The sequence below is a fragment of the Dipteris shenzhenensis genome, unplaced genomic scaffold (assembly GCF_047967505.1).
Source record: "Dipteris shenzhenensis isolate YYH24624 ecotype China unplaced genomic scaffold, Dip_SZ_1.0 scaf0029, whole genome shotgun sequence".
Classification (NCBI taxonomy): domain Eukaryota; kingdom Viridiplantae; phylum Streptophyta; class Polypodiopsida; order Gleicheniales; family Dipteridaceae; genus Dipteris; species Dipteris shenzhenensis.
This window is the reverse complement of record NW_028239336.1, coordinates 140,619-162,893: the sequence shown is the minus strand read 5'-3', so window position 1 is coordinate 162,893 and position 22,275 is coordinate 140,619. Positions and strand designations below refer to the sequence as shown.

The 22,275-nt window shown below is 44.6% G+C and overlaps 1 protein-coding gene across 1 annotated transcript in view; it reads left to right on the top strand.

Annotated features, from left to right (window-relative positions):
* LOC147879379 (putative ion channel POLLUX-like 2) overlaps nucleotides 1–22,275 on the top strand; it is a gene marked incomplete at its 3' end in the record, with an annotated part of 161,432 nt that overhangs the window by 2,714 nt on the left and 136,443 nt on the right. The window contains exon 2 of the mRNA XM_087372213.1: nucleotides 11,482–11,566. Coding sequence (XP_087228339.1) covers nucleotides 11,482–11,566 — 85 coding nt within the window. The remainder of the gene's footprint in view (nucleotides 1–11,481; nucleotides 11,567–22,275) is intronic.

Sequence of the window (22,275 nt, the reverse complement as noted above, 5' to 3'; positions counted from 1 at the left end):
CGCAGTCAGGTTTACTTGACTGGAGTCAAGTATCTTTGACCGTAGTCAATCCTTTGACCATTAAAATAACTCTTTAACCATAATTAACACAGATAAAACTCTTTAATTATGATCAAATAAATGGTCAACTATACTTTGACTTAGGATATTTACATTGTAGTGACACCCTACACTCGGTGGTATGGAAGAAATAACCCTCTTACCTCTAACAAAAGACTAACACGATGAGGCGAAGAAGAAGGAGCCTACTTAGGTGGAAGGTTAGGGGACTGAATATCAGCATGAGTGTCAGCCCTAACTCTATCCACTGGTGAACCATGAGTGGGTAACCCCTCCTACTCTGCAACTGGGGGGATGTGGCCAACCACATCAACACCTGAAACTATGATAGGGATGTCCCCTGCCTGCAAAGAAGAATGGTCCGGGGCCCCTGTGGCGTCCTCTTGTGGTGAAGTAGGAGCGATAACCCTAGTACTAAAGGTCGTGGGTGAGTGGTTGGTGCCGAAGGTCCAAGACGGTCTGTCAAAGGTCTGGTAGCATGTGTTGAAGGTGCAAAACATGTAGTCAGTGCCAAAGTAGTGGTACAAGGACGAGCTACACCAGAAGACCTTTCAGGTCTTTTCTTTTTCCTTAGGCAGTCTCTGGCAAAATGCCCAGGAATCCGTGTAGATCCTATACTACTCCCTGCAATCTCAATTCTCTATCCTAAGAATGAGCCATCAGGATGCTGAAGCATGATATGGTTATCTGTCATGTTAGGGTCGAAAACAATGACCCTAACTCATGACACCCCATCAGACCTGTCTGCCTCTGCTATCGATGAGGGCATGGGAGGGAAGGGGGGATCTCTGTGACCAAATGAACATGGCTCCAATAGATGCAAGGAGTCGATGGTACACCTATAGGAGGCCGGGGAACCTTATGAAAAGAGAAGAGACTTCGTCCTTCACAGGATCAAAACCCAAGGAAAAGGGCATTAAGAAAATCCTCCAGGAACTAAGTGCCAAGGGGCCGGCCTTGAGCACTGTAGCTACTACTGAATTTGGAGAATCACAGACCACCTAGAAGAAACCTCGTCCAAGCAAGCGTACATCTATAAGGTGACTTGCAAGATATCCAGGTAATGCCAAAAGCATGCAGTCCCTGCCCTGTAATGTGGAAGGATGGGACCCATGGATATGAGCAAAGAGTGAAGTGGAACACTCAATATCAATGTCTTTCTTGAGCTGCTGCAACTCATCTTTTGAAAAAATAACAATTTTCGCAACCGGTGGAAGCAGACGTTGATTGACTAAATGAATTGGGATACATTCATCAATCAGGTCGGAGAGGCCAACTCAAACACAATTGCGCTCCTTCTGACCCTTAAGGAAGAATCTGAGTGAGAAGAAGGACGAGGGGAGGGGCAAGAAGAGAGACCGGGAGAGGTGGGAAGGAGAAAAAGAGGGGGAGGGGAGGGATTAAGGGAAGGAGAGAGGCTGTAGTGAGAGAACGGGGGGGTTGAGGGAGAGAAGGGAGGGGCTGAAGGGAGAGAAGGGAGGGCTGAGGGAAGAAGAAGGAAGGGGAGGGGCGGAGGAGCGGAGGAGAGGGAAGAGGGCGGGTGAGGGGGCCGGGTAGAGGAGGGGAGAAGGGCAGGAAGGGGGCGGGCTGAGGGGGCAGAATGAGGGAGAGAGGGGGCAGGAAGAGGGGGTGAGAGGGCGGGCTGAGGGGTAGAAGAGGAGGGGGCAGGATGAGGGGGCTGAGGCGGCCTAAAAGGGGAGGGGAAAGGCTGAGGGGGAGGGGGTAGGGCTGAGGTAGAGGGAGGGGGAGGGGCTAAGGGAGAGGGAGGGGAGGAGGGAGGAGGGAGGAGGCAAGAAAAGGTCGGGGAGGGCCCGGTGGGCATGTGCTCAAAAGTCTAGCAATCTCCTCCTAAATGGTGAGGATCATTTAGGAGGGGATTGCTAGACTTTTGAGCATCTTTATCCATTCTCCTCTCGTCGTGACCTCGGGCTCAGTAGCATGGCTCTCTCTTTTGGGGACTCAGGTGTTTCACGAGAGACATGACTCTTCTTGGGATCTTTCAATTCGATGACATGTGATTGAGTCATGTTCTTTGCAAGATGTTCCTGGCTCTCTATAGAGACATGCACATGCTTCTGTGGATACTGCATGGGAGATTTAGCGAGCATAGCATAGCAACATGCTTCTGTGGATACTTCATGGGAGATTTTGGCAAGCATAGCAGCATGGCATATGTGGAGATCTAGATGTATAGAGGATTTGGCTGGTTCCCAGTTCCACCAAGCTCACACATCGGCTAGTATTTGGACAAACTTTCACGAGCAGCCTCTACTAGGAGGAATGTTTTTTTGAGGGAGTGGAGAAGCTTCCCTTTCTTCTCAGAAACTCCCATAGGGTATCAACCTCAACCTTGGTTATTTTTCAGCTCTTTCACCACAGAAGCTTGATTTTATATTTTGTTCTTTCATGCATTGCATGATATACTTCTCCCTTGAGCCTTGCTCTTCGAGTTTCATTCATACTTAAACGAAGTTTCTTTTTTGCTCCACACCACACTTTTTGCTCGCATACATAGGTCCCACTTCTAGATCCTAGGCTAGGGTATGGATGCTTGCATCCCTGCCCTAGGACCTCTCGAGCACCTCGTTGACATGGACAAGATTTCTTTCAGGTGGCTTTGAACTCCTGGAGCTACGAGCATTTTCTTCAATTCCATCCCTTTAGCACTTAGTTCCAGGAAAATTTTCATCAAGCCCTTCTCTCTTGGATTTGACCTAGAAGAGGAGGTTCATCGTATTTCTAGGTCAGCCCTAGGTGTACCATCGGCTCCTTGCCATGATTGCAGCTACTTTTGGAGTGGTCACTGAGATCCCCCCCCCTTGGATCACTCTCTTTAGCAGTAGAGGCAATCAGATCTGATCGGATTCCTAGAGTTAGGGTCATTGTCTCTAAACCTAACATTTTTTATGATCATATCATGCTCAAGCATCTAGATAGCTCTCTTATTTTGTAGAGAGTTGAGACCAGGGTCCTAGGACATTTTGCTAGAGATTTCCCAAAGAGAAAGAAAGACATAGCAAATCCACCGCCGGCGTTGCAGCCCTTCGTCGTACACATCAGAGTATTTCTTCGGCACCGCCTCGTTGTCCAACTCTAGCTATATATCTTGGACCGGTAACACCTCGTTGGTAGAGTTAGGATCCGTCCATCACACTTAGATCAAGAGAGGACCTCTCGCATCCCAGACCCTGCACCTATGGGGCTTCTAACATTTTGGTTCTAGTCGCGACTACTTAGACTATGGCCAGTGTAGGTTTATCCACTGCAGGTTCCAGTTACATCTACTGCTCTTCCACCACCTACAAATCAAGAGGGACCCTTTCTTGTCCTAGACCTTGCCCTCGGGTTCTGATTTTGGTCGTGACTAGTGATGCTCCCATCTATTTTCAAATTGCGGCCAGACTTTTTCCGAATCCAGTAGGGCCAGCGTAAAATATCCTTGCACACAAGAACTCTTTTCCTACCTTGGAGGCTTTTCGAGAAGTATATAGCCTCTACTTCTCATGAGGTAATTATTGGTATTCCTTTGACAAGGTGTATCCTTCTTTAGGCATGGGGACTCTGTCCCATTTTCCTCCTCTTTCTAGATCTTATGGCAGGAGGTCTCTTTCTAGGAGAGGATTTTTGCCACTAGGTTGGATAAGGCATTCCACCTTGCTTCCTCCCACCGGTGAGGATTGCCAACTGGAATATATAGGACCTTGGTGGTGTGCCTCATCACTACTGCAGGCAAATGATTTGTAATCAACTCCACCCAGGTGTCACTGGGGGATCTATTGACATTCCTTTTATTTGAGAATACAAATTAGATGCTAGAGATAGTGCAAAGTTAGGTACATTTCTTTTTTGCCACACTTTTTGGTTGCCTACTTTGGGCACTAGGGGAGGAACTTGTATTTCAGCTTCCATTCCTTTTCTTCCCTTAGTAGTTGGACATGGCCCCTCTAGAGCATAGTGGATCATTCTTTTGATTGGGGGACGTAAGTGTTGGAGGTGGTTGTCTTCACCCTTTGTTTGAGGCATGTAGAGCATGGTTAATGGGAGGCGCCGCGTGCATTTTTAGTTTTATTTGCAAAAAAGACTTCCATTAAGTATGAATAAAACCCACAAGAGCAACAAGCTCAAGGCGGTAATACATCATGCCATGCATGAAAATACTCCTCAAGAAGAGGTACAAAATAACCAAGGTTGAGGCTGAAAATGGCAGGCGTCGCGTGCTCTTTTTTTTTGGGTGCAAAAAAGTAGTTCTATTAAGTACAAAAGAAAACCGCACAAGCAAGCTCAATGCGGGAGTACATCATGCCATGCATGAGAGAAATCAAAGCTAAAAAAGAGCTAGCAAATAATCAAGGTTGAGGCTGAAAATTTCATGTCAACCCTAAAGCAAAGAAGAAAGGAGATCCCCTCCATACTTTGAAAAAAGTGTTCCTCCCATTAGAGGCTGCTCTCAATGACCCTTGCATACTTGCCTAGATGTATAGTATCAATCCAAATACTGGCCAATGTTTGAGAGGGGTGAACCAAGGATCCATCCAATGCCTTTGTACATCTGGCTCTCCAAATATGCCATGCTGCAATACTGGCCAGAATCTCCCAGGAGTGTCTACAGAAGCACGTGCAGCTATATGAAAGGAGTGAATGTGGAGAGAACATGACTCTACTACGTGTTGCCGACAAACATAAAAATCCCCATCTGAATCATGTCCCTCAAAGAAGACCTGAGGCCCCATAAGAGATAGCCAAGCAACTGAGCCCTAGGTCATGAAGAAGGGTGATGTAAGGAAAGTGCATAAGATCCTAGCAACACCCTGCTAGATCGTCCTCACCTATCTGCACCCCCAAAGGCAATGCTGACTGACTCAATTGAAGAATGGCAACAAGGACATATAGGGTCATTGGACCTCAACAAGTTCACTGCAATTCCTCCGTGAATAGAAAGCCAAAAGAATAGAGTGTTTTTTCTAGTCCTGAGGGATTTTGAGAGTCTCCTCCAAAAGATTTTTTACACATCTGTGCTGAAATGTGAAAGCTGTCCCAATGAGGAGTTCTAGAGGGCCTCCAACCTCTACAACTAAGCTGAAATCTCCTAGCATTTCTAACCGTATAACAAAAGAAGGGGATTCTCTTCTCTCAGTGCCCTTCATCAATCCACTCCCACTCCCCAGGATGCGGAACACGTGTACTAGTGGGAATTAATCCCATGTACAAATGTGTGCCCTTAGGGGACCTTGGGTATATTGGACATTGAAGCCCTCTCTCTCATATCCCTCTCGGGACTGTTTGGAAGGAGAGAGGCTCCAACCTGGCTATGGGGCAGGATTGGGACCCGCACCCGAGGCTAACACATGGCACCTTATGTGTGCCAACATGGTATTAGAGTAGGTACCATACCTATAGGGACTGTGGGATTGTGTGGCGTTGTCATCGCATGAGTGACACATGGTGATTGCGCGGGCGATTCTAGCAGCGAATTGTCGCAATCCGTGCAGCAACTTTCAAAAGTGCGACATGATTCAAGTTTACTATGATGGCGGTGGCTTCCTTAATTACTCTGACTCTGAGTCCCTGTGGGCTTTGGTAGCTACCCATGGCATTTGGTGGCAGCTGGTCTTTGTGATTGGCCCGGTCTTGTATTTGTTGTGGGTTAGATTTGGCCAGTGTCACAATGTTTATTCACCTCAGGGTTTGTCCACAAGGATGTGTTGGAGGTGGTGGCCTTCAACCCTCGTTTGAGATATGTGGAGCATGGTCCCATGGTTTTTTTGTGTGTGGCAAATATAGACTTCCATTAATTCTGAATAAAGCCCGCTAGAGTAGGATCAATGCAATAATACAACATGGCATGCATGAAAAAAAAAAATCTCGAAAAGAGATACAAAAAAATAACCAAGGTTGAGGCTGAAAATACCATCTCAACCCTGTGGAAGACTCAGACAAGAAGGGAGAGTCCCTCTATTCCCTGAGGAAAGCAGCCCTCCTAGTAGAAGTTGCTCGAGAGGACCCCTGCTTGCCAGTCCAAATGGCCATCGGTGTGTGTATAGTCTCTGTCCACATACTAGCCATGGTCTAAGAGGGGTGAACTTGGAATTCATCCAATGCCTTTGTGAACTTGGCTCCCCATATATGCCACGCTGATATACTCGCTAGTATCTCCTAATAAGAGTCCCCTGAGGTATACACATCCTTGAAGGGTGATGCAGGAACATTGTCCAGAGAACATGGTGTGTCGTCTGAGAGCTATAGCCCATGATGAGTTATGCCTCTCAAAGAAGACCTGAGGCCCCAGGAAAGTGAAGAAATTGAGCCTCGGATCATGAAGAAGGGGAAATGTGCAAAAGAACTAAAAATCCTGGCAACCCCCTTCCATATAACCTGTGCCTGCTGTCTACAATCCCATAAACAATGCTGAATAGTCTCCAAAGCAGCATGACAAGTGGGACAAGTAGGATCAGCTGGATCTCCACATGTTCACTGCAATCCTACCATGAATAGAAAGCCAAAAAAAGAGAGTGATTTTGTTGGAATATGAAGCCAAAGTGAGTCAAAAATGAGTGTACTAGTGGTTTTATAGTCTAGTGAGTCCTAGACATGCCACGTGTCATATTGGGAGATATCCCATAGACATTGTGACTTTCTAGAGTCTAGTAGCACACTATATATTGTTGTACTTGTCTATTATCCAATATATCAGTCAACATCAAGCTATCAATACATTGTGAGTATTTTGGTTATTGCCTTGCACTTGTACTTTCCTTCCTTTCCATTTTGCATTTCATTATGCTTTCCATATTTCCATTCCGTTCCTAGCTAGCTAACCATGTCTCTTCATATGGTATCAGAGCCTTCCTTCCTAGCCCTTGCCTTCCTCCTTGCTTCTCCATGAGGTAGAGGGTGGCCGGAAAGACAAGCTGCCCTCTCTTCTCTTGGAGGAGCTCCCCTTCCCTACTCCTCTCCATTGAAGGCTTCATCAGCATTGGGATTCTCCTCCAACATCGTCTTCTCCAACTTGAGCTTCTGCCACCTCTCTTCCCTTTCCTTGGTGAGCTCTTCTTCTTCCTTCAGCTACAAAGACGTCCTGGAGTGGTGTTGTTTCTGTTGCTCTTTCTGTGACCTTCGGACGATGTGACGCTTCTATCTGGATCTGGAAGCAGAATCACGACTTTGTGTCTTCAGGAAAGTTATAGAGGACCTTGAGTACTACAATTTTTGTTTTTACATCATTGCAATCTGAGTTTTCTATGAAAAGATATAGCTCCTGCAAAAAGTGACGAAAATTATTCCTGTGTGCGGATTTTGTTCTTGAGTTCACGGGATGATAGTTTCCAGCCTACTGTGACTATCTTGATCTCCACCTCCATCTTTTTCTGCTCCAGTTGGTGCCCACGAAGCTAAGCTGTAGCTGCCCACGCAGCTTCTCCTGCTGCCCACGTAGCTATCCTCTGTGCTCGTCATCTAGCTGCCCATGCTGCTTCTAGCTGCCCACGCAGCTGCTCCTGCTGCTCTCGCTTCTCTATTGCCCATGAAGTTCTATCTTCTCGCCATTCGAGCTGTCACATTGCACACCTCATCCGCCTTCTATAACGGTGTGTAGACTCCACACTAATTTGCAGCAAGAAGATAAAGAAAAATGATCTTGATGTGAGGTATGGTTACTTCCCAGCTTCTCCGATTACTTCTCTGATTGCCCGTGGTGCTAGGCAAGCACATTGAGTGACTCTGCTAGTCCTTGTGTCACCTCTGGCCTCGATTTTTAGGTGACTCTCCATCTTGTATCTTGAGAGTCATTCCATGACTGCTCCATGTAGCTACCCCATGGACTTCACAACACATATTTTTTGGCATCCATGCCTAGTGCTTCATCGACATCGTCATCGACTCGCAGGGATGTGCACTATGTGCAGTGGCTACTTGGAGGACATCTCTTACTCCTAAGAGATCTATTTTTATTATTCCTAAGGGATGTATTTTGGGGTCCTCTGTCTTGGGTAGTCCCCCTAAAATGATATGTATTGAGTGTTTGGTTGTCATTGAGTCTAAACGTCCTCTGCCTTGGATAGTCCTCCTAAAAAGATGTATTGGTTTTCCTATTTTGGTGTGTGGCTTCCTAACATGTCCTATTATGAAGCCAAGGGGGGATGTACTGTGGGAGCCATGTATTGGCTTTGATAGGTTTAGATGTATTGTGGGAGCCATGTATTGGCTTTGATAGGTCTCGTTATCAGGCTTGGCCGAGTTCCAGGATGTTTATGTATTCCTAGACCTATGAGCTGGTCATGTAGCCATGCTATAACGTGAGCCTCTAAGCATGTTGAGTCTCAAGCCATGAGAGTGCTTGGATCAACCTCTGAACACGCTCAGACTTTAGCCTTTGAGTTACATAGGGTGCACAATGTGATGACCATCATTGTCATGTTCTGTTCTTGGTTCCATTCCAGTAGTCCCTCACCTTAGACCGTCATTGTCATGTTCTGTTCTTGGTTCCATTCCAGTAGTCTCTCACCTTGCCTTCATGGGGGGGGGGGGTGTTGGAATATGAAGCCAAAGTGAGTAAAAAATGAGTATACTAGTGGTTTTATAGTGTAGTGAGTCCTAGACATGTCACGTGTTATATTGGGAGATATCCCATAGACATTGTGACTTTCTAGAGTCTAGTGGCACACTATATATTGTTATACTTGTCTATTATCCAATATATCAGTCAACATCAAGCTATCAATACATTGTGAGTATTTTGGTTATTGCCTTGCACTTGTACTTTCCTTCCTTTCCATTTTTCCTTTCATTATGCTTTTCATATTTCCATTCCGTTCCTAGCTAGCTACCATGTCTCTTCAGATTTTTCTATTCCCATGGGATTTCCATAGTCTCCTCCAAAAACTTTTTTGCAAATCAGCAGAAATGTGAAATGCATCCCAATGAAGATCTCTGGAGGATTTCTAATCTTTGTAGCTCAGCTGAAATATCATGGTATTATGAACCATGTAACGAAAGAAGGGGAGGCTCCTCTCTCAGTGCCCTTCATCAATCCACTCCCACTCTTCTGGGTCCCATTGCATGAACTTTACTGGTACACCTCCATAAAGCCATAATCTCCAAAATCCCAAGAAAATGAGAAGAGGGTCTGGATCCAGGTACCATTGAAGGTCGAAACACATCTCCACGTAGCCTACAATCTTGACTGGCTGAAATGCTCTCTCTAGCAAGATATGACCTGAAGATCTAGACATCCTACCTCGCGAAAGCACATAAAAAACTAAGGCATCCTCCTGTGCATCTCAAACTGCAATAACCTAAAGTGGAATGCCCATGCTAGAGAATGCGGCCATACAAGTGAAGCAAGTTATAGGCATGTCATCTGTCTCCATCCAATCCACTGGTAAGGCTGCATCAACTTGCTGAATCAAGCCTGCACTCCCTCTAAGATGACTAATCATCTTGGCTTTCCTATCCTTTGGAAGCTTTTGAAAGCTTTCCAGGCACCCATAGTGTCCCCTCTCCCAACTAGACCAACTGCATGTAATGGGAGGCACTCAGTGGTCTACCATGCTAATCCAAAATGCTATCAGAGTGGCTGCCTGTCAATCTCTTCGTGAGACGAAGGGGGAACCCTCTGAAGAGTAATCCTGAAGCTGAACCATGCTTTCAGGATAGTTGCCATCGGAGGGGAGGAAAGAGATCTGAGATGGGCTGTAATGGAGATCCATCTGGTACTATCCATCTAGTCTCCTCCTGAAGACGGCGGTGTGCATGATTGTATGCTGCGAATAAAAAAATCCTGCCATGACTCCAATATAGGCACAATTCCCCTCACAACCATCTTGCAGAGCACGGCCCTCCACTACAAATCTAGATGTTGAGACCCTTTTATGAAGTGGGGAGAATGAAAGTCTCCCAAGCTTGTACGGCGACACCCAGTGGAGTCTTGTTCCCTCCAGGATGTTTCCTTCACTCCTTTTAGAGCTACTCATGCCTCAATAGACACGTCTTGGGAGATTATGGCTAGCATTGCAGCTTGGCATATTTGGAGAGCCAGGTGTACAGAGGCGATGGAGGGTATCCAAGTTCACCCTTGCTATGGCTAGTATTTGGACCGACACAGTACACACTTTGATGGCCATATGGGCAAGTATGCAAGGATCCTCCAGAGCAGCCAGTGCCTGGAGGGTTACTTTTTTTAGAGTTTGGAGAGGATCTTCTTTCTTCTCTAAGTCTCCCTCAGGGTTGAGGTGGCATTTTCAGCCTCCGCCTTGGTTTTTTATTAGCTCTTTTGAGCTGTTTTTTCCCCTCATGCATAGCATGATGTACTCCCGCATTTGAGCTTGCTCTCATGGTTTTCATTCATACCTGAAGTAATTTTCTCGAAAAAAAAAGAAAAAAGTCTCCCAAGCAACTATGGCTGTAACATCCTCTCTGTCATCAAGTTCAGTCCATATAAAATTCCTTATCGGCCTCTTAAGCTGAGTGATGCAATCCCTTGAATGGCCAGCAAGAGCACACAAACCATGCCATGGCAAAGAGGACCTGGTCGACTTCGACTATGCTTGAGAGGCAAGGTCAAGCTTTGTAGAGCCCCAAAATAGCAGCTTTCTCCTTATACTCTCCAACACGGAGCAAACTGTTGTGTCAAGAGATGCCCAAGCCAACAACCTGGCCTCCAAGCTATCTAATAGAAACATCCCTCTCAATCCAAGTAAAACCAGTGTCACTTCCCTAGACCAGATTGTCTCCGTCTTACTGATCCAAAAGCCCTACGTGGCATTAAAAAAAACAGCAGTGTCATCTACCAGCTCGCTATCCAAAAGCTCAACTTCCCGCCTCAAAGGTAGCCTCATCCCAAAAAGAGCTCTCAAATAACACATCCTTTTGCAGTTGCAGCAGCAACTCATCTTTTGGAGAAATACACATTCTGGCGGCGGCCGGTGAAAGTGGCAAGGATTAACAGAATGGGTCCCCACCATTCCATTATTTTCCAAGGTGCCTGTGTGCGAAGAGGATGGTGGAGCTCTCAAACACCACATGCATTTTCATCTGCAGCAGCAACTCATCTTTTGAAAAAATAGACATTCTGGCAGCCAGTGGTGGAAGTGGCAAGGATTAATGGAATGTGTCCCCATTTGTGAGTGGTTATCCAAGGGCATATCCTCTTGTTTTTATATTGTGCCCTTCATTGGGAGTTGTATTTTCCTTGGTGTCTGTATTACTAAGAATTTTATTAATAGAAGTTTTTCTTATGTGGAAAAATTCAAAATAAATAAACAAACAAACAAACAAACAGATGTATGTATATATATATATATTTATAGAGAGAGAGAGAGAGAGAGAGAGAGAGAGAGAGAGAGAGAGATGTATACACAATGGTAGATATTTTTCTTTTCTTTAATGGTATGATAATTGTGATTATCTCCCTTAACTATGGCCTAGGTACGAGGCAGATGCAGAATCTGTTCTTACTGTCTTGGCACTGCAACCTTTATTAGAGGGATCATCCGGGAAACTTGTAGTAGAGGTTTATCTTTTCTCCATACAATCTAAGACTCATGAGATGCACATTATGCTTTGTTATTTTCTTATGAGAAGGTAAATTCTTGCAATTACTTCCCTTCCTATTCTTACGTGGAGTCTCTATAGTGGTTTTAAATGAAAGAAAGTGTACTACATCTCAAAAAATGCAAGAAGGGATGAGAAGACAAAAGCTGCTCCCGAGTACTAAAATTACTACAGGATGAAAAGAGGTGCCGTGCGAAAACTCACAAAAAATACAGCATAGATGGGTATCAACTGTCAGGAATATCCCAAAAAGTCCAATGACGAGGGGCAAACATGCTTTGAGATGGATAAATGTATCCGGGCAAAGAATTGTGGCATGAACTACAAAATGGAAATCCTATTGGAGAGCTCTAACTGAAGCTCCCTTGACCTGCTAGACGTTTTGCCTCCATCTCCAATTCTCCTACTCATATTTCCCTTTCTTGCATATGTTCTTTCCTTACCTCCACCCCCTCCAGATCCTTTTTCCCCAATTCACAAGGCGTGTTTGCAGCCATTGGGCAGCCTCGAAGCACCCATAAGTCTTCATTCATTCAACGAACCTGAGGGGGACGTTTTTCCCTATTCACGGAGCTCTCCTTTCCCTTGGTCTATTCCTAGAGCCTTGTAGGTTGTTGGAATATGAAGCCAAAGTGAGTAAAAAATGAGTGTACTAGTGGTTTTATAGTCTAGTGAGTCCTAGACATGCCACGTGTCATATTGGGAGATATCCCATAAACATTGTGACTTTCTAGAGTGTAGTGGCATACTATATATTGTTGTACTTGTCTATTGTCTAATATATCAGTCAACATCAAGCTATCAATACATTGTGAGTATTTTGGTTATTGCCTTGCACTTGTACTTTCCATTTTGCCTTTCATTATGCTTTCCATATTTCCATTCCGTTCCTAGCTAGCTACCATGTCTCTTCATATGGTATCAAAGCCTTCCTTCCTAGCCCTTCCCTTCCTCCTTGCTTCTCCATGAGGTAGAGGGTGGCTGGAAAGAGAAGCTGCCCTCTCTTCTCTTGGAGGAGCTTCCCTTCCCTACTCTCCATTGCAGGCTTCATCAACATTGGGATTCTCCTCCAACGTTGTCTTCTCCAACTTGAGCTTCTACCACCTCTCTTTCTTCTCCTTGGTGAGCTCTTCTCCTTCCTTTAGCTACAAAGATGTCCTGGAGTTCTGTTTCTGTTGCTCTCTCTGTGACCTGTGGATGATGTAACGATTCTATCTGGATCTAGAAGCAGAATCACAGCTTTGTGTCTCGAGCAAAGTTGTAAAGGACCTTGAGTACTACAAATTTCGTTTTTACATCATTGCAATCCGAGTTCTCTGTGAAAAGTTACAGCCCTTGCAAGAAGTGACGAATTTTATTTCTGCGCGCGAATTTTGCCCGCCATTTGCTTCTTCTACCCGACATTCTCTTGGAGCTGCTGCCCGTAAGTTGGTGCCCATATTCTGCCCGTCATTCTCTTGCAGCTTCTGTCCTTCTACTTCTTATCTGCCCGTCACTTGATGTGAGCTCTTGACATTACATTGCGGTGACTCCTTCACATGACTACTCCAAACTTTGGTGAAGACTTCCCGAGCTAAATGTGAGTTCTCCAATACTACTCTGACACACTCCACTACAGTGATCTCTCTTATTAGTGCATTACATCGAGCTTGATGTAGACCACTCTACATCAACAAGTGACTTCTTCAACATTGCTTATTCGATCGGTGCCTTAGGTACTTCGCATTGATTGACTTCCCAATTGGTCGTGGTACCCGAGGCTTCTACTTCGACATTGGTGACTCTTCTTCCTGCATTTTGAGATTCATCATGTAATTTCTCCATGTAGCTATACATGGCCTTCACCGACACATTTTTTGGGGCATTTTTGTCTAGCGCTTCATCGACATCGTCATCGACTCGTAGGGATGTGCACACATGTGCATTAGCTACTTGGAGGACATCTCTTTCACAAAGAGATATTTATATTTTTTTCTACACGCTTGATGTATTTTGGGGTCCTCTGCTCTGGGTAGTCCCCCTAAAATGATATGTATTGAGTGTTTGGTTTTCATCGAGTCTAAAGGTCCTCTGCCTTGGATAGTCTTTCTAAAAAGATGTATTGGTTTTCCTATTTTGGTGTGTGGCTTCCTAACATGTCCTGTTATGAAGCCAAGGGGGGATGTACTATGGGAGCCATATGTATTGGCTTTGATAGGTTTAGAGGGGGATGTATTGTGGGAGCCATGTATTGGCTTTGATAGGTCTATTTGTTTATCAGGCCTGGCCAAGTTCCAGGATGTTGGTGTATTCCTAGACCTATGAGCTGGTCATGTAGCCATGCTATAACGTGATCCTCTGAGCATGTTGAGTCTCAAGCCATGAGAGTGCTTGGATCAACCTCTGAACACACTCAGACTTTAGCCTCTGAGTTACATAGGGTGCACAGTTTGATGATCGTCATTGTCATGTTCTGTTCTTGGTTTCATTCCAATAGTGCCTCACCTTAGACCGTCATTGTCATGTTTTGTTCTTGGTTCCATTCCAGTAGTCTCTCACCTTGCCTTCATGGCAGGGTGTTGGAATATGAAGCCAAAGTGAGTAAAAAATGAGTGTGCTAGTGGTTTTATAGTCTAGTGAGTCCTAGACATGCCACGTGTCATATTGGGAGATATCCCATAGACATTGTGACTTTCTAGAGTGTAGTGGCATACTATATATTGTTGTACTTGTCTATTGTCTAATATATTAGTCAATTTCAAGCTATCAATACATTGTGAGTATTTTGGTTATTACCTTGCACTTGTACTTCCTTTCCATTTTGCTTTTCATATTTCCATTCCGTTCCTAGCTAGCTACCATGTCTCTTCATAGGTGTGTCTTTGGTTTGTCTCATTACCTGAGGTCCTTTGTGTCCTTTATTTTCTGTTCTTAGGCTTGGCGCCTCTAGAAGCCTCCCTCACCTTGAGAGATCTTCAGCCCCCATCCTATTTCTTGCCTTTCTCACTCATTATGTCTCCTCTTCTCTTCTTTTTTCCTTTAATCTTAGCCCTTCCCTTCACTCTTGCTTTCAGACCCCTTTCTTTCAAGCCCCTCCAAACCCTCCACACTCTCTCTCACTTTGTAAACCCCTTCTTTCTTTCCTTTCCCCCTGTCCGTTTTCTTCACACAGCCATTGGATTTACGGAATTTGCTTTAAATTGGGAAAAGGCTTTCCAGAAGGTGATTGAGAGGTATGGCCAAAGGAGCTTACGTGGAAATATCCTTTTTTTTCTTTAAAAAATACAACTTCTATCAAGTATGACCGAAATACATAGAGTCAAGACAAAATTTTGTGAGAACCAATTTGAAGAAAAGCATGTAGAAAAGAAATGAGGCTGTCATAACCAATTCGGAGAGTGGAAGTTCTATGAAGGCCCTGTGGTTGTATAAATGAAGAATAAACAATGATACACAGGAGTGGGAAGAGCCTTGAAAATTGACCCAAGTGGCCATGAGGATGTGTACAATATCCTACCAGATCTATCCTAACAAATCATTGAGAGTGGCTATAAGAAAAACACGAGTCCGATGAAGGGGGGAAAGGGCCTAATTTAGGGGTACTTTAGTGAGATTCAGAGGGGATCATGGAGGAGACTATGTAAGTCCAAACCCACTATTCTTGGTGAGAAGAATATTTTATTGCTGTGAAATAATTACATTCATAGGTACTCCAAAAGCGGAGTAACTACTACTCAACCAAAAATCTCAGTATAAGCCATACATACATCATGGTCAATCAAATGAGTTTGAAAGCAATCATAAAACGATTGCCACAGAGATCGTCTTTGAAAAAAACAAAAGATGGAAAAGTAGGATCACCAAAGACTCTATGATTTCTGTCCATCCATAGAGTCCAAAGTGCCCAGTAGCGCACCCAAACAAAAAATAAATCAAAACCTTGTCTAGCTGGATGAAAACCAAATAACCAAAAGAACCTGCCAAAAGTAACAGTAGGCAATCTCGCCCGAAACCCTTGATGAATGAGAGCGAGGAAATCACAAGTATGTGGACAATGCTAGAAAATGTGAGGCACAGATTCAGCAAAATATAGACATCGGTGGCAAACAGCCGAGACAATATGTCTATGCGCGAGTAACTGCCCAGATGGAAAAATGCCAAGTAGGACTCGCCAAAGGAAAACCTGTTGCCGAAGAGGGACTTTATAATGCCAAAGGAGACGCAGCCGCTTTTTCCACCACTTTGATGTGCGATCCATATGCCAAACAGAATTGGCTCTGTCAGAAACCCAAGACGGAGGTAACAATACTTTATACAGAGAAGGCACTGTTGGGCACGGATTTGGACCTCTCTCTCGGATTATGGAGTATGAGGATCAGTATTGCTTAGCGTTGTTCATCAGGGAGATCACCAGATACAGAGAGAGATTCCTCAGAGAGCACCGTCGCATCCCTGCCAGAGACCTGGTTATTCATGAGGAGCAGGACGAGGCGCAGGACCATGAGCACAGAGATAGCCCATCTTGCCAGAGAGCACCGATGGTTCCACCCCGAGGATGTACATATGACATGATCCGGCAGCACCGCAGGATGATCTTACACAGAGGCCGTACCCGCCGCTTTATTTCTAGACGACGGAGGATGATGGCAGATTTTCGGAGGAGATTGCTCCATGGAGACTTGGCACCGCCAGCAGCCCATTTGACACTTGCCCAGATCTTCACACTCATGGCAGGAGGCATGGTCGATGGCCATGACTTCCATCATTTCTTTGGATCACAGACCCCTTAGGGAAGACGATGTTCCTCATATTCCATATTTTACATTTTGTATCTAGGCAATTTTGGTACTCTATTTCATTTCATTTTGTATCTAGGATTTTTGTAGCCATTTTTGGCATCTTAGCGGTATTACGATGAGGCCACCTAGTTGGCGCATCGTTGATGATGTATTTTCCTTTCGGATGATTTTGTGTCCCATAGGCCATGTATGGCCTTCCGTGGACCTTTAATAAAATTTCTTTCTTTCTTTCTTTCTCTCTCTCTCTCTCTCTCTCTCTCTCAGAGTGTTTCAGCTACCTCATCTCCTTCCTTCTTCCCCCCCCTCCCCTCTCTCTCTCTCTCTCTCTCTCTCTCTCTCTCACTATCTCTCTCTCACCCTTCTGCTCTTTTTATCCCCTTCCTCTAATATACCCATATCACTTTTTCTACATTGGTGTCAAAGCCCTTTCTTGGGCACTCGTCACCTTCCATCCTTTGTCGCTGTGCAATTATCCCTTGAGTTATTTATTGTGAGCAATGCAAAAGGTGTTATTTTAGCCATACTTCAAGCGACTATTATAGTTTAACATAGGCTGTTTGACTTAGACCTGACAAGAAATGCAAGTAAAACAGCCAAGCCCACAATGGAACGCTTCAACAAAGGCAGTGCAAGACAACAAACGCAACCAGCAGCAGCTATTCAAAAAGCTTCTACAGTTGTGATAGAAATAAACTTGACATTGAATCTAGGAGGGAGAGTGAGTGCATTTTGTATTCCATCTGGTAGCAGCCTGTCTAGTATCAGATTGAAGAAAGGGTAATTGATAGCCTCCGTTGCATGCCACCAACAACTACATCAAATGATCGCCCGTCGCCGACGATTGAACCAAAATGCCCATCGAATATCCAACTTGCTAAGCAACTTGTAGTAAGGCAAAGCAATGGACCAAGCTGCTAGACGAACAAATCCTGCTTTCTGTTGCCTCGCCATGTTGCCATCTGTAGAGATATATACAATGATATGGTGGTGTAGGATAGACTAGGACTTAGTCTATTTTAGAGTTTTTGTGTGCTCTAGTACTTGGACTATATATACCAACAAGTACTTGTACTTCATTTGGTTGAACATTTCAGTTGGAGTTCACTTCTTGTTCTCTTGTGTTCGCAAATCTTCTCCACTCCAGTCCTGTCACTTGGTTCCTCGTTCTCCCATGTGCTCCTGTTGCACTTCGGTCATGGAGAAGAAGTTAGTTCTTGCTGGTTGACTTCTCTTTTGGTTGTCCTGAGCTCCCACAAGCTTCGCGCGATCTTGAGTTTCAGTTTTGTTGTGAGATTTTGCACTAGAAAGCACTGATTAGCTGGGCAACTTCGTTTTGCATCATCGCGCACACATTTTTTTCAGTCAATTTTGGATACCTGAAGTTCTGTAGCTGCCTCATGGAGGAATTCTGATCAATTGTACCAGGGCTTTACCCCCCTTTCGGAGCTGTTCGTGCTCTCATAATTTCATTCTGAGAAATAGATCAGAAGATACCAGAAATATCATTTATGTTTTGCTGATTTCCGTACATTTCACTTGCAAACAGCTCTATACACTGCCTCGCCATCCGTACTGCCATCCGCACCCATACACCTTGACATTGATGTGCCACAATCATGATGAAAAAGATTGTTTTCGCATCAAACCATGTGGAATATGTGGAAAGAACGGCCACTCTGAAAGGAATTGTTTCTCCAACAAAGGAGGTGCCCAAAGCACAAGCATTTTTGGTGGAAGACAAGGATTATGTCTTCTAGTCTCTACATTCTATTTCTAGGGTGCCCTGCCCGGATCATGTTTCCAGAAAGGACTTTGTAAACCTTTTGCAACCATTATGAGTAAGCAAAGATATCTTATTTTCTTGTCAGTGTGAACGTCTCATAGGTATCTATGATGTTTTGAGGTAGTCTTGGTATATCCCATATTATGTACCTACCCAAGGATGTCCTATTGCATGAGAGACATAGAGCCTTGGATTTATCCTTGTCCAGAAAAAACTGGCATGAGATACCATGAGCCTATTATATATATCCTTGACAGTATGAGGCATTTCCTTGAGGGGGTATTTTTTGGGAATATCAAGGAACTGCCTCTTCTATAGGCACCTAGATTGCTAGTTTTGTAGTAGTTTGTGTGTGTTGCCATGTGGCACTTTTCTATTATCCCATATAGTTGGGTGACTTTGTATCTCTTGTACTTCACTCTATATAAGTGAAGTCTCTATCAATGGAAAGTATTCTAGCAAGCTCTCAAGCCTATCTATGAGTACAAGCTTCCATCTTGTAACCTAATTGTGCTTGCGTCTATGACTGAGTAGTTTAGCTTCTTCATCATGTCTTTCTTTGTCTTTGTGCCTCCGTAGCTTTGTCTTAGTTTATCATAGCTGCTCTTGCTTCCTAGCTTAGCTTAGCTGTAGTGACCTAATTCCAACATAACCTGAAGTGGATTGCCCATGCTAGAGAATGCGACCATCCAAGTGGAGCAAGTGATAGGCATGTCATCTGTCTCCATCCAATCCACGGGTAAGGATGCATTGATTTGCATAATTCTGCCTACACTCCTTCTGAGATGACTAGCCATTTGAGCTTTCCTATTCTCTAGAAGATTTTTGAAAGATTTCGAGGCACCCACAGTGGAGGCAGGTCCCCTCTCCCAACTAGAGAAATGCATGTAATGGGTGAAGGTACATGGTGGAGAGGGAGAGAGAGTAGGCTAGGGAGAGAGATAGTGATACTCAAAGAGAGACATAATCAAATGGAAATGAAATGACTAGAGCAATGACCAAAATGAAAGTACTCATATGTAGACCAAAGAGCTTGTAGCTTGATACTTGATTGATTTGATACTTGATTTGATTGATTTGATATTAGACAAGTACAGCTCTTATATAGAGCGCACACACACATATGAACACCAATGCATATGGAATAACTCCCAATGTGACATGTGGCATCCATAGAACACACCAAAGTGACTCATCTTAACTCCATTTCGTAATACCCTTCCATGGAGGAAAGGTGAGTGACTACTGGAATGGAACCAAGGATAGAACATGACAATGACGGTATCTACTGCTCTGTGTAATGTCTGAACTAGACATGACTTTCGTGCTAACTCTGAGGATGAAGTCTGAGCATGGTTCATAGGTTGGACTAAGCACTCACATGGCTTTACGTTGGATGGACAAAAGCAGTAGAGCCTAATCCGCCTTCACAGCCACCCTCATCCACGTTTAAAACACCCGAACAACACAATTACAAGGCAAAAGGCATTCATTCAACATCATTGTCTCTACACACCTTTATATACATACTCATACTCTGGCCACATTTCCCCGGAAGCCAGACAACCTCAAAAAAAACCCAGTGAACTACACAGCCCAACACAAGCTCCTACTGACTAAGCTCAAGCTCTGAGCTCAAGCTCAGGAACATAGACGGCCCATGAACCATAAAACTCCAGAAAATGGCAACTTCAGGATTGCATAACAACCATGCTCACATTTTCTTGACAAAGTCCATGACGAACAACTCCGGATCTCTTTGACCTCGAGTAACTAACTACCTTGTATGCTCAAACTTCCACCCTGTAAGAGAACCCACACCAATAGACACACGAGCACTGCACCTTTGGACTGCAACTACAAGCCTTTTACTACCGATAGTTCCATCGGTATTCTTAAAACTGAGGTGAGCTAAGTTCAAGCATCACAGCTCGCCATCCTCGAGCTCTTAACAGCCAAGGTCTCTACAAGACTCCAATAAGCACTGACTGTACCACAAAGCTCGTCATCACGGAGCACCTGGAATCCATCTATGCCAAGCATGCAGTCGAAATTCCTCATCCCGTCACGTACCTAGACCTTCACGTACCGGTTTTAGCTTCCTACTCACACGACCTTCCACCCATTGGGAACTTCTCTTGCTCACCAGAAATTCACGGAGATAGTTGTAGCGACGACCATCCTCCTGCAAACACTCATCTTTGTGACCCCCGAGCTTCAGAAGCTCTCCCCTTCAACAAAGCTGCCGCCTTCTTGTCGCTCACAGAGCTCTCCTCCTCTATCTCCCCGCCAACCCGTCGAATTCCGCCTCCCCTCATTGCCTCTGAGCTCCCTTCACCTTCTCTGTGAACCCATGATCACCTCTCCAATGCTCCTGCCAGCCCAAGGCCTCTCCGCGTACGTGATTTCCAGCAAGTCTCCCTCTCTCTCATCTGAGATCCTCCGGGTGCCCCACCATATGCTTCCAGGACCATCTCCAGCCGCCTTCTCCATGTACGTGTTTACAATCTAGATCATCACGTAGCCCTTTTCATGCATGCCTTTTTTATTATAGCCACGTCATTTTTGCCTTTTCACCACTCTCTCAATCCTTCCTTCAAACTATACCAAGGCAATTAGTGCGTATACTCCTACCTTAGGCACCACCAACACATGCCAAAAGCGCTTAGCACCATATTGCCCATACTACCACATATGGTGAACACCATCCCGACACAAAGGATCTACAAGACAACCACGACAAAAAAATGCTCATGCCCTCATACAGAAAGGACTCGGGACAACCATAAAGAGTGCATGTCATCCCTCAACAAAACTCCGCCACACTCTGGATACCATGCTCTGAATTTTCTGGTGCACCCACACTGCACTTCATTATCTCCCAGAGTCCCTGTAGAAGTGTCTTCCATCTCAAGACAATATTTCATCAGTGTGGAGTCCGTCATGAGGGTGTCCACAACTCAAAGCCACCACCAACTAGCTATGTACGTAGCTATACACTCACCTATCAACATGCAACAAGTGAAAAACATTTTCATTTTTATCCACACATCTCTAGCAACCCCTTCTCTTCTCCTGTGACATTCATGTCCAGCAGCTAAAAAGAAAAGATCAGCAAATCACCTGGATCAAAAACAAAGTAAGCTTGTACTCTATGCCTCTGCTTTTCTCCTCCCGGATCAAAAGGATAACTCTGAACCCTCCATTGCCAGATATGCATAATCCACCATCCTCCTGGATCAAAAGGAATCAACAACACACCAATTTGATGTAGCCACCAACTCCTTCCATGTACCCACATCCTCACTAAGCCTCCAGGATCCCATAGCTTATCCTGCCAAGATATCACATAACTCCACTGGCTATTAGCCATCACACTTGTATCATGAGTCTTGCTCCTCTTCTCATGAGTCACATCTTTTGAGGTCACTACCTCACACATAGATCTCACAGGCACAACCAGCTCATAATCTGTGATTAGGGACTTCTCAGCAGACCCTATTGCCTCAACCTGGTAAGCTACAAATCTTAACCCATCACATGAATTATCAAGATCACCCAGGAGCAAACAAACATCCTTCCCACCTGAAGAATGTTCAAACATATCAGCACACTCTTTCTTGTCATTGCCAACCACACATGCAAAATCCATGAGGGTATCATCAAGTAAAGCATCTAGCTGATCATCAACCACACTATCACTACCATCCTGCTCAACATGCATACTAGTGTTTACATTCTTTTTCGAAGAGATCAATGTTAACATATCATCCAGTGCATCATCAAGGAAGCAATTCAGCTCATCCTTTGAATCACCATCATCTTGTAAACACTGAATCTTAACCTCATCATTCACATCACATTCCACATGCACACAATCAACACTTGCTGGCCCCACCCAAACTAAGTGTTTTAACTGCAGGTCTTTTACTTTATCAGTAATAGCCACATCAGCTTCATCTCTGTCAGACATGATTGAGCTCTCATCCTCACTGCTTATTTCACCTCTCTCTTCCTCACTTGCTGAATCTGAAGCCTCAGCCTCTTCAGTATGCACAATCACAGTGTCAACCACAAAAAATTCAGCCATCATAGGCACATCATCAC